Source organism: Coloeus monedula (assembly GCF_965178545.1).
Source record: "Coloeus monedula genome assembly, chromosome: 6".
Taxonomy (NCBI): Eukaryota; Metazoa; Chordata; class Aves; order Passeriformes; family Corvidae; genus Coloeus; species Coloeus monedula.
In genome coordinates, this window is record NC_138786.1 from 32822087 (window position 1) to 32839660 (window position 17574).

At 33.8% G+C, this 17574-nt stretch overlaps 1 protein-coding gene across 9 annotated transcripts in view; it reads right to left on the reverse strand.

The window, feature by feature from the left end:
* Positions 1-17574, reverse strand: part of RYR3 (ryanodine receptor 3) — a 201631-nt gene that overhangs the window by 20616 nt on the left and 163441 nt on the right. For 5 of the 9 annotated variants that reach the window (XM_082283492.1, XM_082283491.1, XM_082283490.1 and 2 more), the window contains exons 74-88: positions 15110-15209; positions 12238-12347; positions 11404-11455; positions 10682-10732; positions 10285-10384; positions 9984-10063; positions 9549-9625; positions 7840-7913; positions 7581-7598; positions 7005-7085; positions 6515-6603; positions 6004-6132; positions 5571-5675; positions 4519-4600; positions 2882-4203 (exon numbers count right to left, since the gene is read on the reverse strand). In XM_082283492.1, the coding sequence (XP_082139618.1) occupies positions 2882-4203; positions 4519-4600; positions 5571-5675; positions 6004-6132; positions 6515-6603; positions 7005-7085; positions 7581-7598; positions 7840-7913; positions 9549-9625; positions 9984-10063; positions 10285-10384; positions 10682-10732; positions 11404-11455; positions 12238-12347; positions 15110-15209 (2470 nt within the window). Of the gene's footprint in view, positions 1-2881; positions 4204-4518; positions 4601-5570; positions 5676-6003; positions 6133-6514; positions 6604-7004; positions 7086-7580; positions 7599-7839; positions 7914-9548; positions 9626-9983; positions 10064-10284; positions 10385-10681; positions 10733-11403; positions 11456-12237; positions 12348-13956; positions 14054-15109; positions 15210-17574 lie in introns of all 9 variants that reach the window. The other 4 variants (XM_082283494.1, XM_082283493.1, XM_082283489.1 and 1 more) reach the window with 1 other exon arrangement.

Genomic DNA, 17574 nt, shown 5'->3' on the forward strand with positions numbered 1-17574 from the left:
TAATGCAACTGAAAACAGAGAAATACTTAAACAACTTCTACTTACACAATGTTTTCTTTCAGCTGTTTATCTTAGCTGGGCTGATGGTTCATTAAACCTTTACTGGCACACCACACAACCCTCTTAAATGTGTGTTTACAACTTTCCCTTGAGATCAGGAAAAACCAGTATATAATTTTACAGATGGCTAACTGCAGCAAAGAAGCTGGGGCCTGCATGTCAAACACCTTTAGGCTTGGTGTTACAAGATCAAAGTAAACTCATTTCAAATGCCTTTTGAGTATCTAAGCCTCAATGGAAATCCAAGAGGATTTCCAAGTGCAAGCCCTGATGTCCTAGACTCACGAAGAAATCCAAAGGGCTGAAATTTGTTTCCATTCCCTTTTGCAAAAACCTGTCTTAACTCTTAATCCTCTTCTGTATTCTCGTGAAGTGCTTAGACAGCAATTGTCTATTGGTCCTACACTTTTGGTTAATACATGTATATAGTTATCTAAAGTTCCCACCTCTACTCATCTGGATCACTCTCTCTTGCAAGTACGTGGGAAAAGGATATAGGAAAGAATTTATTGAGTTGATCTTTCCTTGCATATCTCACCTATTATTTGTGGAACCTCACCCAGTAAACAATGCATGTGTAACTCTTTCACAAAGAGTCTCGCCGAAGTCTCAGGCTGGTGGAGGGTAATTGAGAGATCATTTGATGATCTGGTTCTTCTAAGTGGTAGGCTGGTAGAAGAATGAATCAATCCTGATCCATCTTATCCATCCCTCTGGCATATGCTATCTCAGTTTTCTCTTTTCCAGGCTGAAGAGCCTTAACCTACTTAATTCCATACACAAGATTTGTTCCATCTCAAAGTTTTAACAGCTCATTGATCTTCACCGAACCTTTATCAGTTTTATCACATTGTTTTTGAAATGAGGGAACCTGGTCTTCAAGACACAGATAAATTAAGGTTTATGGAGCGAAATAATATGGGGGTTTCCTCTCTCTCTTCCTTTCTCAACAATTCAAAATTTCAGTTTGCTTGACTGACATTATCATTGAACTGATATTGTTGTACACCTCAATTGTATTCCCAAGATTTCATACTCAAACAGTAACAATGAGATAAAAATGCAGCATTTTACAGGTAAAATTATAACTTTTCCTCCTGTATTCATCGCTTCACTGATTTTTATCTGCTATTTTAAGGCAACTTTGCAGTTATCTCTTGATTTTACTGCTACCAATAATTAGATTTAACAGCAAACTTTTATCTCACTACTACTATTTTTTTTTCTAATCTGTGAACCCACAAAACTCTCAGCAAATTCCTGTAGAACCTCAGTTAAAACAAAGTCCTAACAGGCTGCATCTTATACATTTCCATAGGTTATTTTGCAGTTTCTCTGGCTATATGGTAAATGTCATTGACCTTATCAGTATACTTTTCAGTATATAGACCTAAATTTTTATTTCTATCCATTTGTGTTTTACCATTGCAGGTTCCTAAGAAAGACATTGTGACTTCTGGAAGGGAATTTTTGATTCTTACATTGCTGTTTCTGCTTTGAGCTCCACTTAATCATTATATTCAGTCCTCTAACTAGACTACTTGTGCCATTTATATACACTGTGAAATGAACAGCAATTCCCATGATATAGAATTAGTGCAAGCATTGCTTTGGTAAGTTTCACTAGATTACATATTAAAGGTAAAAGCTGGATAAATTGAATAACTGACTTCCCATTAATGACTCGAACTATCTGCAAAAATTACTGAGCATTTTTTTCAGTAGTATCAAACACATCTGTGAGAAATCAAAGTAAAGCAAAGAATATTCTAAAATGTTTATTCAGAACTGAATTAAAATATTTACTTCAACTATTGTTTAGTAAAATTCTAAAGTGTTTACTTATACCTGCCAAGATTCTTGAATTAAAATATTATTTTTAAATATCTACCACATTACATTTATGCTAAATGAGACAAGATTTTAATAGATTGTAATTTTTAAGTACACAAATAAAAATGATTTAATAAATACATGAACAAGAAAAATAAATGCAAAAATTTACTTCAGTCTAGGCAAGAACCAAAATCTGGAGAAAAGCATACAAATTAACAGAAAATAATGTACTAAGAAGTTGCAGTTTAGATTTATCTTGAAAATATCTGGAAAGTATCATAAAGAGGTGGATTAATAATGAGAGAAAAGATATTTCTGAATAACAAGTAGAAACCCACCTGAGGTGTAAAGTGAAACATAATGCCTTCCAAATATGAGAAATAAATTTTGGGTTTGATATTTAGTTCAATCCATTTTTACACAGAAAAATACTCTCTACTCCAGCTGAGTGGAACAAAATATATTGCTCATAAACCAGAATAAAAGTGAAGAATAATTATATGATAAACATTAAACTAACAATAAATTCAGGCAAATTTATTTCAAATAATAGGAAAAAAGGATACTGTATTTCATGTAAACCATGTAGAAGAGAGATATTAATGATAAGGCATTATTATGGAGAAAATAAGTTGCAAAAGTACTTGAAGTGTACTGTGAAAAAATGGAGTATGCAAAATACACAAGACCATAAATCATTTAAAGCAAAAACTGTGACTAGAAATTTGCTAGCAGTTTATGTTTTGAATAAAGTCCAAATAAACAGTAAGAACAATTTACTGCACTGAAATCTAAACACTGGGCTGAATTTTTCTGTGAAAAACTTTTCTGTTGGTTTTTAAATGAATAGAGATTATAAAGTACTTACTGATAATACATATTAATCAGTTAAATAAACCTGTTATTAGCTTTCATTAGTTTCTTATTATTATAATAATTGCTATGAATAATATCTTGAAAGAAATACAAAATCTCCTTAATTTACCTGTAGTCTTTTTTTCTTATGAACTGTGTTTTCCAAAGGTGTCTGGATCTCAGTACCAAGGATTTCTGCAATGTCTCCAAGTCCAGCATCATGACCATGTTTTGATCCTTCTTTCTTTGTAGGAATGCCAAAAATGTCTGCAATTATGTCAGTTTCTCCCTTTTCACTCTTCACAAACTCCCCAAGTTCAGCTCTTATGCCATGCTCAGCACCTTCAGCTTTTTCTGCTTCCATAACATCATCATGGATTCCAAACTGTGTTGGATCAGGCATATCCCCTAATATTTTAGTAACTTTTATGTTTTTGGCTCCTTCAACCAGGCCACCCCCAAATACAGTGCTCCAAAGAATCTGGAATATCCCCCACACTATGGAAAAGAACAACTGGAATGTCCCTACAAATAGGATCCAGAAAAAGGAGAAAAATACTTTCACCATCTCTTTTATGGTCATCTTTTTAACTTTCCTGTATTGTTTCCTAAGGTTTTTCACAGTGACCATTTTAAAAAAGTTGGCAACATTCTTCTTCACTGCAACACAGGCCACTGCAAAAGCTGAAGCAGGTTCCAGGGACTTTTCATCTTCCTCATCATCCCCAATATCCACGACATAAGCAGGCTCTGCCTCTTCCTCCTCCTCAGGCCTCTCAGATGAATCTGTTTCAGAAATCTGGGATGCTAACTGCATTTCAAAAATTGTGTCTTCACAGAAATTCACAAAGAGCTCCATTTTTTCTTGCTCTCCACCTTCGTTTACAACATCAAATATGAACTGTCTTTTAGATTCCTTCACCTGTGGCTTCTCCCACTGCATTCTACTGGATTCACTGATTTCAAAGTAAACTCTTTCTATTTTCTTGGCCCCACCCATTATTTCAATACGGCCAAGGTAGGGTTCAAAGTAATTAAGAACACTTTCTGCAGGCTCAAGTAAGCTCTGAAGGCGTGGATCATTAGGCATGTGCTCTGAAAGGTTTGTTAACAATACTACTACATTAAATCCAATGTCCTTGGCTGGTTCATGGAATCTTTCCACAAAGTCAACATAATTGAACATATCGTTTTCATCAGCTTCTGTACAGGACAGCAGGAATTCAATCTCTGACTGTATGTATTGTTTTTGAGCCTCCATTGATTTCTGAAATTCTTTCTTGGAAATGATTCCTTTACCATCTGGATCATACTCTTTGAAAGCATCTGAATTAGTCAGATCTTTTAACTTCAGGAACATGTCAAAGAACTTCAAAATCATTTCTACATTGCTAGATGATTCTACAAGCGTGTCCACCATTTGTTTTCCAATAGTTCCATTTACAACGTTACCTAAGTAGTGTGTTATAACAGGAAGTTATTTGACAGCTACATTTTAAATAAAGAGATTTCATATTTGTGCTGAAAACAGAACAAAAATGTTCTTAAATCTTAGTATTTTTTCTTCCAACATGCTTTTCTCTAGAAGCCCTCTATTTCACAACTATGTATATTCCAGAATAATTCTTAAATAAATATGAAGTACGTCTTTTCCCCCCAAATTACATAAAGGCAATTAAAAAGCAGTTTAGAAAGATTAACATAATTGTGCTTTACAATAGGAAGGTGAGATAATTATATTTGACCATAAAGAAAAATGGGTCCAACCTTCAAGCAGTGACAAGAGCATCACTACCATATCCTTTAGTAGATCTAGCAGCTCCTTAAGCAATTCAATCTGAGCAGAGTCCTGTAAAAAAAGAAAAAAAGAGACTGTAATATTGTTTTTCATTTGTATTTATCTAGAAAACTAAATAAATTTAGAGAAAAATGGTATTAAAGATGATCAGCTGAATTTTGTTCACATTATTCAGCAACATTTAATTGTCATTTTATTATGATTACTATCAGAAGTTTAATACAATATGTAACTTCCTACAGCAGAGGTATTAATACCATAAAGATAAGCTTTAATAAAACATTAAGGAGTACCAAAGTGCAGGTAACGGACAGCAGAAACAACAAAAAAATGGTTGCTACACAGATCTGAAAGTATCTGTCTCAGAAAGAATCCATCCCTTTTCACTACACCAGCAATATTTAATGGCATAATGCATTACCACTCAAAGAGGACTAGAACTCTTTAGTTTAATTACAGAACATGGTAAGTCTAATATGGATTTGTGTTTGACATTAAGGCCCTAAATAATATTCTCAAAATTCTGGTATAATTCTACAGGGTGGGAAGAAATCTTATAGATCAGAGGATAGCAGAGGCACTGAGTAAGAAAGGAAATTGCCCTCTGCACTGTTGCATTCAGTGCAGAGTTTGAGTGTGTGGATACATTAAGCAGAAGTCACAGAAGAACGCAGAACCCTAACACTGGGGAGGGGGACTCCACTGTGCTCTGTACAGTGAAATGAACACTGCCTGTGCCCCCCTGCTCAGTGTCTTTGATTAATTAACTGGATAAGTGGACCAAATGTCACACTCCCTCCCTCTTTGGATCTTCCTCCTCTTTTCTCTTGGCCTGCTTATTTTTAGCATGGGATGCATGCTTTCAATGGTGCTTCTAGTCTGACAGATCTTCCAGTTTTGGCAACAGGGAGGAAGGGACCAAACTGCCACATTCGTTATCAGAAAGGTATAACTGAGCTGTAAATGTCAAGTTTGATTTTAGTAAAGGTGAGTGCACCATGACAATTAATGTTGAAAATACCTGTGAAAGTTTCATTTGCATATTGGCGAACACGTGGAGAAAGCCAACAACTGCATCCCACAGCCTGCTATGAGCCAGACTCTGTTGATTACCTATGCAAGGGCCCTAAAAAATTAAGAAAAATACAGTTTTTATTTATGTCAAATAAACCAAAACAAATCAGAAAGAAGTTTCAGGCTGCCATGAAGATACATGAGAAGGTTTTCCAAGACCTCTGAGTATCTGGTGCATAAATACCAAATTGTATCCTGTTAAATACATAGCTGTTCACATGTTTTAGTTTTCACTTTACACTAGTCCAGTGATTTCATGTAACTTTAGTAATATTTAAAAAAATAAGTGCAAAGTATTTACAAATTCACGAAATAACATGATCATGCTGTGTGAGCATGGAACTTCTCTGTTAGTACCTCAAGAAAAACATTCTGTTTACCTGGATATATTCTGTAAGGGAATTGAATATTTGTTTGGTGACAGCCAAAGCTTTAGAAAAGTTACGTTGTCCTGATTCATCAATGACATCCTTTCCTGAATAGTACCAATAGAAGTCACTGATGGATTCCTAAGAAAAAAAATCAATGTTACATTTTCTAGTTTTGAATTCTCTATGCAGTATTTACTGCCTGCATTTGTATCACCAGAAGTCGAGTCAATAATTCAGATGAAATTTAGCATATCTGTGTCAATCTATTCCTCATTACAATAATATTTTTCACTCTCTTCAGAAGTGAACAAAGAAATTAATTATCAAACATCTGGTTTCACACAGAATTCTGATATGTCATCTGTTTTCAAAGAAAAAAGGTACTAAATAAACCAAGATTCTTTATTTTAGATATTCCTTTAGAGAGAATTTTCACGTTTGATTCCAATAAAATGTGAATCTACAGAAGTGAAGGAAAGGCAAATATGTTATACTCCATTTTCATCTGTTTTTTCCTCACCTGAAGACGCAAGAGATAGTCCACAGTACTAATGATAATATTCACTGTTGTGGTGTTTCCCATCTGAGTACGTAAGTAATTTTGAAAGTCTGAAATAAGAAGTGATTTGTGCTTGGTTAGTATATAGAGCCAAAAAAGCCCCAACATTATTTTTCTATTTTCATGGAGAATACCTTCTTTTTAAGTATCTTGTTGGATACAGATGCTTATGTGATGGAAATTGAACTACTTTAGACCTCACTGTAAATATAACTGAAGAATTGTTATCCACGTGACTTGGAACAGGCTTTACTAGTAATGTGCTAAACACCAAAACTAAATTAAGACTTAAAAAAATCAAATCGAACTCTGCAATTCAAATTGTTATCATTCCAGTTTTCCCTCAGAAAACTAAATACATTAGAGGAAAAAATCAGAATTTATTCTATTGCACTCTGTTTAGGAACAGACTCACCACACGTTTTATACAAAATTAATTCTGTTCTCTTACCATTGTTATGCCCTTCACAGAGCAGTTGCAAAAATCTAAATAGATCTCGAGTAAATTCATCATGCTGCAAGACTTTTTCACCTTTAAAACATATAAATACAATGATTATGTGACAATTGGTATGATTAATTATGCAGAACACATAATCTTACAGTAACCTTTTAAACTGGAATTTTAATTAAAAAAACAGTATTTAAAAGCATTAAAGCAATTTAAAAGAAAGAGACTGATAATAATAAAAAGAAAAACTGAGACAGAAAAAGCAGAGCCAAAGTATTTAGCACTCCAATGCATCCATGGTTAAAAAAACAACACTAATTTGAAAAAAAAAAAAAAAAAGGCAACAGGATATATATCTAGTAAGTAAATTGTTAGTCATAACTAAAATCATGCCTTAAATATGAGTGACACTTCTTTAATAAGCATCAAACTCTTTATTCAAGCTAAACACACAACCTGCTGCAGACCATAAAGCTAAACCTAAAGATATCTGAGAAGATGCAATGAGAGATTTCTCTCTGCATTTGCAACACACTTTTGCAACAATAGTATCAAAAACTGTAAACCCAAACATACCACGCTCACGAACGATGACTGTGGATCAAAGAAAAATAACAAGAATACAAGATAAGAATATTGCAAGTTACAATATTTTTCTTAAAAATTATTGCTAAAGATATTGTAAAAAAAAGCATAATCAGATCTCAAAGCCTAGAATTACTTATAATAAGTTTAACAACAGAAACCTCGAGCCACAGTAAATAACAGTTCTTGTTAAAGAAGGAAGCACAAATAATGTTTGAAGCACTACTGGAATCAATTTCATTCTACTTACGAGTTCCTTCTTCAGTAACCATTCCCAGGCCTTCCGCTTTATTCTGTCTCTCAAACGCATTCAGGTCAAGAACACTTATATTTGAAGAAAAAACAAACAGAAACAGGTAAAAGGACTATAATATACAATGGAAAATCATTTCCTTCTACAAAATTTCTGGAGGCTTTCAACAGCTACTCTTGACCCAGTATGACATGCATTGCCTCATATTTTATTTAATACTCATATTAAATAAATGAGCTTTGGATGAAACTAAGGGTCCAGTGTCCAATTCTGAAAAGAAATGAGTATGTAACCTAACTTACTTTATATAGCTTTATATACCTAATTTCACTCCTGATAATGTCATTCATGGCTTCATGTACAAATGAGGAGTGGAAAAGGAGCCTGAAATATTACTCTTTATGTTGATTTAAACTTACCTCCAAAAGGACATTACTGCGATTTTTTCCCAATCACACTGTTTTCCACTAGGTTTTCACTATTACTTCTATTATATTTTTACTGTATCTATTATGCATAGTTATGTTATTCAGAAGATTTATGGAATTTCTGATTCGATATGCAGAAGACAGAAACGTAATCAGAGGTTCCATACCTTCCAAGGTCAAAAGACACTGATATCTGAATTTTATTGTGCTAACTTGACATACCTCAGCACGTGGAATAGCAAATCATGATTCTTCTCACCACTCAGAATACTTTCATTCAAACCATTCAAATATAATTCTATCATTCATTATCTAATTTTAGTTCAGTTAAAAAGCAGTGCAGTCACATATTAAATCTAGTGACATCGTTAAAACCAAAAGCATTTATGAAAGCATCATTTTCATTCTCTTATCATGTTCAAGTAATTTTATCAATACCTCTTTTAACAAAGTCCTGAATGATACATATACACAACTGGTAATAATATCCCAGCACGGCCTGTTTGAGCAAGTGCCTGCTAAATTGTTCTACATAAATGAAAAAGTTACAAGGCAGATGTTATTTAATTAGGCTGCAATTATTCAGTAGTCATATCTGCAATGCAGGTCACCATTCCTTCCACATTTTATCCTCTATTCAACAGCCGCTCCACTTCTAATTCCCAGTCTACTCCTTCAGAACCTGGTTCTTTAAAAGGCTGAGAAAAGCAGGTTGTCTATCATAAGAGTAATCAGAAATACCAGCAATTTTCCTTCTTCTGTGCAGGAGTCCTTTACCTTAACTAATTTGAGCTGTTTTATCAAAGGGAATGGACCCAATTCTCACTGGTCTCATGTTATCTCTAACAAACCTGATACACATGCAGAGGATCAAAAGAGACAGAGATTATGCACCTCACCAGAAATGTGCAGACAGCGAAAGCTTAGTAAAGCTCCACTGGCCTGTCTCTCCCTTTGTGATGGTTTTTCTGCATCCTTGGAACCAACCAGAAAAAAACCTTGAGGGATATAGGATCACTAAAGGAGCGGTTACATTTTACTTTTCTGCTTCTTCAAACTAAGCCTTCTTAGCCTTTTGCAGTCTTTTGCTTTATTTTCTCCTCTGGAAGAATACTCAAAAATATTAACAGACTAGTCCTGCGATTCACAAAACTTTCCCACAAGAGTTCTACAACCTGTGACTCCTGTAATTTAAATCTAACACATCCACCTGCACTGAGCAATAAGCTACGAACACAAATAAAACTGAACCTGTAATAATGCAATTTATGGTTTTACCTGCAGGACTGCATCAAGCCAGAGAGGCTCTGAAAAAATCCAGCATCCTTTTTCTCCTTCAGGTAGTCTAGCATTTTCTAAACGTTGTATATTTTTGAAGGGAAAAATATAATATTGATGTTATATACAATAAATAACAATTAAAAATGTATTATTAATATTTATAAAACAAATTAAAATAGTAAAAATAATAATTACACTTATAATTAATAATACTGAAATTACATTAATTCAAAACTTCCTGAATTAATTCCTTGAGATGCAAATCACTGGCAAGCAATAATATAGTTACTATTGCACCAAAAATACACTGATATTTCTTCAGTGTTTAGCTTAAAATTAAGTACACTAACATATACAACAGGACACTGAAATTCTCAAAATTACTTGCCTCATTTATGCAAGCAAGGCTCACAGTAGTTAGAAAAGCATTACCTGTTGAACTATGGTATTTCCACCATTTAGAATAGCAATACCAAGTTTTAGTGTTTCAACAACCATGGGTCCTGTATGACCTGTCAAAACAAGGATACACTCATTAAAACTTGCAGTTATGAACTATTCAATCAGAAATGCAGTCTGGAACTTTTACTTAGTGCAGTTGTAACTGACATTTATTTTACCTGGTTATCTGTCTTAGAGAAGCTGTGCATAGTATCTACATCGTGGGTATAACGATATAGCACACCTATGACATGCATATCATGTATACTTTAAAGATGTCTCAGAACATTACCTTTACTTGCACTAATCATCTGAAGGACCATCTCAGCAGCTCCACGATCATGTAAGCGAGCTTGCTGATAGAGAGTTCTCTGTTTTTCCATTTCTTTCTCCTGGGTTTGGGAACAAAAATGAGAACAAACTACCGATTGGAATGGATCCAAGAAAAATAGGAAGATGAGAAATCTGAAATTGTTGAAGACCATCTGCCTCCATAATCCATGGGTTGTTTGACTCCAAAACTTCAGAACACCTCATCTTTTATACGAATAACCTAGTAAACCAGCTCCACACACACACACACACCCCCATACTCACAGAGTTGTGTTATTCTTGCATTTATTCTACTGGACATATTTGAAATGCTTCCACATTAGATGATGAGAAAGAAATGTTATTTAAACTCTCACCTCAAATGTCTTTTCTTTTTCTTCATCTCCCTCTTCTTCTTCCTGACAGCTCTTTTTATGTTAAAAACAGAAATCACAAGATCTTGCTTATTAAGAAACATAATACTGCAAAAATGGCCAAATAATTTTTTTCAAGCAATTACTGAAGGTATTACGAAGATTTTAAAACCTTGTAATTTTAAATATTTGTGCTCATCCACACGAAGAAACTGATATTCCCTAATGTATGAGTATTTCAGGGTATTCATCCAACTACATACACACCCTGAATTTCAGGCTATATAGTCTTCTGCCATATCTCTACATCCATAATATTTCTCTTCACAGTCAATCTCTCCTCATGAGTCAGCTGTAATCAATATGTTGCAAAAACTGACTTATCTTTGACAGACTTCAAATATTAACTCAAAAATAATTACCCAAAGAACAAAGATAACTAATGTGTTAAAACTGCCCATGAGTTAATCATGTACAAAAAAAAAGTGCCAAGTGAAAGCAACAGGACTGCACCTACTGGAATTTTATAGTATTGCTTTAATGTAGGAAATTTCTCATTATACGTACATGTAACTCTGAACAGCATTTGCTTCACTAAAAACACAGAAATTACTAGTATCAGGCAGTCCATGTAAGAAACAGAAAGACAATATTTAAGAAGCATCTAAAATTAATGGGAAGTTCCTAAGTGCAGTGAGGGATGGAGCTTGAAGTTATATACTTACTTTTGCCATCATAGCAGAATAGGCAATATATAGAGGATCATGTTCTAGTTTGCTGTGAAGAGTAAAAAATATTTTAAATTATTTTATGATATAGTAATATAAAGATGTCATATGCCTACCTTGTTTAGTAAAGGGTAGTTTATTAAATTAGTCTACTTGAAAAGCAATTACACTTGAAAATTGTGTCATAAATGAGTTCTCTTATATAAATCCAAGTCTCAAAGTTTTTACTCAAACAATTTAGAGGTATATTTGTGGCTGTTGAAGGTGCATAAAAGTAATATGGAGCTATAAGTTGGAATAATTATAACTGTCAGATGGCAAGATTTTATTAGTCATACAGAAAAAGTATATGAAGCACTGGAGTACTCACAAAAATCTAATCATTCTAATCAATAGTCTAAAGTCAAAACAGAAACTGGCACCAAGATTCATGATAAACATCAACAAAATCTTTTCTGACGTACAGAGTGAGATGTAATGAATACTAAAACCAAGAACATAGATCTATTACCAGGAGAGACCAGGGCAGGGTACCCTGATTAAACCTGCAGCTCCTGTAGACTTTGTGATTCTATGAGAAGTCATGCTCAATTATTTCTGCATTGGGTATTTACCAAGCTTTTAAAATGTCAAAAATAGTCAATATTTATCTCAATGTAAAGGTTATACTGAGTTTAAATACAAGAAAACTCTAATTAAACTGAGAGGGAAAAAGGTATTCACCATTTACAGTAATGAACTACACTTGAGTTAAATCACTTCAGTAATGTTACTAAAAATTCAGTTACTGTGTGCTTTTACTCAATGGGCTTTTCCACACAGCTCTTTTACCTTCTTTCTATAAGAGCACTGCGACTAAAATAGAGGATAATCTGATGAAGTGGATCAGGATGGTTTTTCTCAGTCTCTTCTTCTTCCTCTTCATCTTTTTTTGGAGATGTCTGTCTCAAGATTTAGAATATAAAAGTTAAGCTTCATAAGTAAGAAAAAAATTGAGTAATTAAGCTTACGAAGGGAGTCAGTAATTTTTTTCTGTCCAGTTTGTATTGACTGCCTGTATTAATCTTATTCAGCAGTTTACAGCATAACCTGCAATATTAAGTGCATCTATGACTCAGAAGAGGTTAGAATATATAATTTTTATTCATATTTTATCTAACTTTCCAAGTTTCTCATTTGCAAGGTATTGAGAATGAGACAGGGAAAATCTTGGGGAAGCCTTATTCAACTGAACTTATGCATCTCGACCAGAATTGAAAGGAAATTCTAGCTCAATTATTTAGTATTGGAATTACTGGAGTAATTTTTAATAACATAATCAGATACATCCTATTCAGACTGAGTGTCTGCTACAATATTTTCATATATCATTTCTAAGTAACCTTGATTCAATGAATGCTCATTCTAAACGTCAAACATTTTTTGGCAGTTAAAAATATAACATAGTCAGATCTGGCCAAAGATCAGGGTATTGTCTCTATCTTACTTGTGTTATCACACCTTTGTAGTGTTTGTAGTTATTGTAGAGTTATTGTAATTACAGTAATAATTGTAATTACAGAAGTTCAATTTACTTCTCTAGGAAATATGAAAGAATTATGGTCACTGCTTTAATTAATGGTGTCATTCTTTCCTTTAGCAAGAAGCAACAAAGTCAAACAAAGACTGACCATATAACTGTCCAGAGCATGTGAAGAATGTCCCTACCCATGGCAGGGGGTTGGAACGAGCTGATCTCTATGGTTCCTTCCAACCCGTACCATCCTATGTCTCTACAATATCAGGCATAAGGGGCCTTTAAAAAGGCACAATGGGATTGTTTTTGTTAACACTGAAGCGCTTCCTGGTATATCTGCATGTGATCCATGAAGCTATATATTAACTTTCATGGTGTTTAGATACTGTGGAGATAAGCTCCTTGGAGGTATTTTAGACAAGCTAATTACATACAGGGAAGAGAAAGAGCAGTAGGCATTCTGAATTCATTCATTACCAAAATCCTGAAGTTTACCTATCACTTTTATCAAGTACACAGGTAAACTACATTTTTGCTGAATATGGTTGCATATATTTACTTCTCCTTATGATGCACCAAAAAGGAAAACAGCAAAATTAATTTGTATCAAAGCTGAAAATGTTAAAGTTAAATATTATGCATAAAAAAAAAAAATTTAAAAGGGAAAAGGATCAATAGCGTCAAGCTTTAAAAAACCCCAGTAAGTAATATACACGAACACAGGAATTACCATAATAACAAAAATAGTCATTCTATCGACTGTTCATCTAATCCATTTCTCTTCCCAAGAATGAGTACCACATAGCTCGTCTGGGGCATAAATCACCTTAATGCACTTCAGTGTGCATCACAGGACAAATGTCTTTTTGACCACAGCAGAAAATGACCTTATGCTCTGAAGCATAATGATTAATATTTTATAAGTTTATGGATACGCATACAGTACACAAAAATTAAATATAGTTTATAATAGATACATAGAATACACACTGAAGTGGGCACTGAAATATATGCCCAATTATGTCAGTACTTACAGCCAAATCCTGAACTAGTTTCTCCTCAAAGGAATATTCCTCTGTTTCTATCCAAAAGTTCTGATAGCCATTGAGGAAGAGGTTAATAGAACGGTGCCTGGGGGGGTTGTGAAAGTGAGATCAAGAGGGGTAACGGAACAGAGTATAACAGCTCAGATGGTTAATGGTTAGTAAGGATACATATTTGTACAATTCTGATCCTCTGATTGGTCAGTGAAACAAAATGCAAAACATACCTAACATTCCGTGACAAATCTGCAGGTACTTTTGAACATTCTTACCGTTTTTATAAACATATGGATACATTACTTTTATTTTGAAGGCTAAGAGAAGCCTAAAATGCATTTTACATGAGACTGCAGGACTGATAATGCAAGCATGAGAAAAACACACACTTGGACAGACTGAGTGAGTGGGATTTACATTGCAAGGTGTAAATCTAAATTACTAGATTTAGGACATCAAAACAGCACTGGCCATCAACACCAAAATAATTATCAAGTACTTTCCAGCATATTATCTGCAGACAATCGTTGCCTCTTCCACAGAAAGCCTAACCTCAGCTTGTAGCATTTCAGTTCCAAATCAGGGCAGTATTAGCATGTCCTCAAAGAAGTTGCATTAGAAATATACAAAACCTGCTCTATAAAATGACCAGTTTTAGAAAACTCTACGTCATACTAATTGCTAGTGTATACCATTCATTAATTAACTTTCCACAGAAAATACAGCTCATAGCAATACGACTACATAATAATGGTGAAAAAATTCCATCTTTACATTATTTTGGGGGAAAATTTTGTTTTGAGCTGCACTACATGAGGTTAGAAAGGCTGTTCCATGCAGCCTTTTTGTTTACTTTTATCCTGTGCCGTCAAAAAAAGCTATAAAAATGGGCTGCATATACACCATTTAATACCTTTTAAATACACTGTGCACATGAATCAGTATCTTATAATAGAATAGCTGTTGAGTCAATCCTTTAGGCTCACTTTTTGACACTAGTGCCATTTTATTATCAAATTTCAAAAACTGACCAATCAGAATCCCCTCTGAAAATTGTACAAATTCATGTTTTTATGATAATATCAAATCATGGCTGGGAAGGAAGAAGTGGGCGCATAAGCAAGAGGCTCTCCACAAGTTACATTACCGTTAACTTGAGTATAAGCCTGTCATACTGAGTTTTTTCATGTACTTTTTCCAGCCAAACACGTTGAAAGGTGCTCAGGAAGAAATTGCTAATTTTGTGTCTGAAGAAAAGCATACAGGTTTTCATTGAAGAAAGGCACAAGTTAAATTCAATAAAGTAGTCAGAAAGAATGTATTCGTAAACCGTGTTTGCAAAATTGCCACGTACAACTTTGCTTTATCTGTGTGCATACACAGATGACAGACAATATGACAACTTTTTTCAAATTAATTTCCTTAAAACATCAAACATAAATAGACACATCTCAGAGAAAACACTTATCACATAAGACACTTTTTCAAAGCCATATATATTCAATTAACACAGAACATGAAGAATTAGTACTTCCTAACTTAACTGATGTTTAATTCTTTGAAAAATAAAAATATTTTTTAAATATAACTGTTTGTTTTGCATCTACAGGCACTTTTCATCAAAAGGAGTTCTTAGAATATTTACAGTAGAAGTTAAAGTAATTTTTCTGTGATTTAACAAACATCTTCATATCAATAAACATGTCCATTTTGGAAATATATTACCGAAATTCCTAAAACCTGATAGACATAAGAGTGAGCGTAGCAAAAAATTACCTTACAATTTGAGATTAAAATTAAACTATACTGAAAGCCACCTAAATATCCAGAAAATTTTCAAAAGAGCAAGCTTATTATTTACTGAAGATATTAATATTTTCTAGGAGAAATGAAAAGGTACTACCATAATGTTTGTTTACTGCCCTTTAAATTACTTGATTCTAGCATCAAAGTTAGAACTAACACTCCCAATACAAAGCTGCAACTAAAATGAATAAATAGACAAGATAGAGAGCTGCATTTTAAACTCTGGATCAAAGAGATTTAAATAGCTCCTAGAATTAATCATACCCCACTTCAAATTATCTCCCTAGGGTTCAGACATGTCTTAACAACACTGTCAATTTAGATGATGGAGGTTGTTATAATAGTGTGATAGCCGCCTTTTCCTGCCAGAATCCTGTGATTTATCTAGAAAAAAATAAGTGTCTATAAGCTACTGAATAGTAAAACTTTGATTTGAACCTATCAATTGAGCAATATACCTAGAAGTTTGCTCATGGCAGCAGGGTCGGACTAGATGATGTTTAAAGGACCATTCCAACCCAAACTGTTCCACGATTTTAGGATTTTAAGTTCAAACTGTGTTTTCACTCTTGTCTATTTTGAAGTGAAGAGAGCACAATCAATTAGCAAAAATAGTTTTATGAGAGTTCATTTTTAGCAATTACGAAATGAAATAGCCTGATAGATTTTCCTCATATTCATATTCAAATTAGGAATGCACCACAAAACCTACCATAAAGTTTAGAAGAAAAAGTTTGAGAAAAGTTTTTAAAACAAAAATTTTTTCTAAAAAATTACAGATAATTTAAACTTTCCATTTAAATGGGTATTATTCCACATTTTATTGGAAATAAAAAATTCAAAAATTTAAAGATTCATAACCCACTTTGCCTCTTGGCAAGTGCTCCATCAACCTCAAATGAAAGAAAAGAAAATGGGGCGCTTTGTAAGGCAAAAAAAGGATGAGCCATTTTAACATTTGGGTGCTCATGTATTTATTCTAAACATTTTAAGAATTTATAAAGCCAGAGTATGGTTGTAAAAAATACTTGCTCATGAAAAGGTTGTACTGAAGTGGTATCTCTTCATACCACTTCTTGTTCTGCCAAACACAGCTCTTGAAGATGGAAGGGTTAATACTGCCTGGTTTGTTATGTTGTATTTAATCCTCTCCATTTCTCTGGTTCTTTAAAGATGGCCTGGTGGTAGCATGACAACTTGGAGAAGTTACTATAGTCTAGAACTACTCATTTTTGTAAAGGATGGTTGTGTGCTTTTTACAGTATAACTGGCTTTTTATTTGTCCTGTGCAAATGTAATATTCCTCCAGTATGTTAGTGGCACAGCTACAGACCTTTAGCTAAAGACCTTTACACCAAGTGTGTAAATTGGCTTTAATAAAGGCATTTAAAAATCCAACACAACTCTTCAGTAAAATACTTTGCCAAATATCTTTGAATAAAAATATTAAACACAAAAAGTGAAAAATTGCAGGAAGTGAGAAGCAAACCTAATTAAAGATGCGCTTAACCTTTACCTGAATAAAACTCAGATTTTTTTGAGAAGAAACGGAGTAAAGGAGGTTACTCCAGTGCCATATGATCTTAATATTATGCTTAAAGCAGTAGATGGATCCAGGCACGGGATGCATTTTATCTTGGACTTTGTGGTATCTACATTCAACTGGAATAAGAAGCAGAGCAACATACAAGTCTAAAATATCATTCTGCACTGCTCTGCCCCAATAGTCACTTTAATTCATATAACATTCTGATGTAGCTGCTTAAGATTGGCCCAGACAAGCTACAGAGCATGAAGTGTTCATGC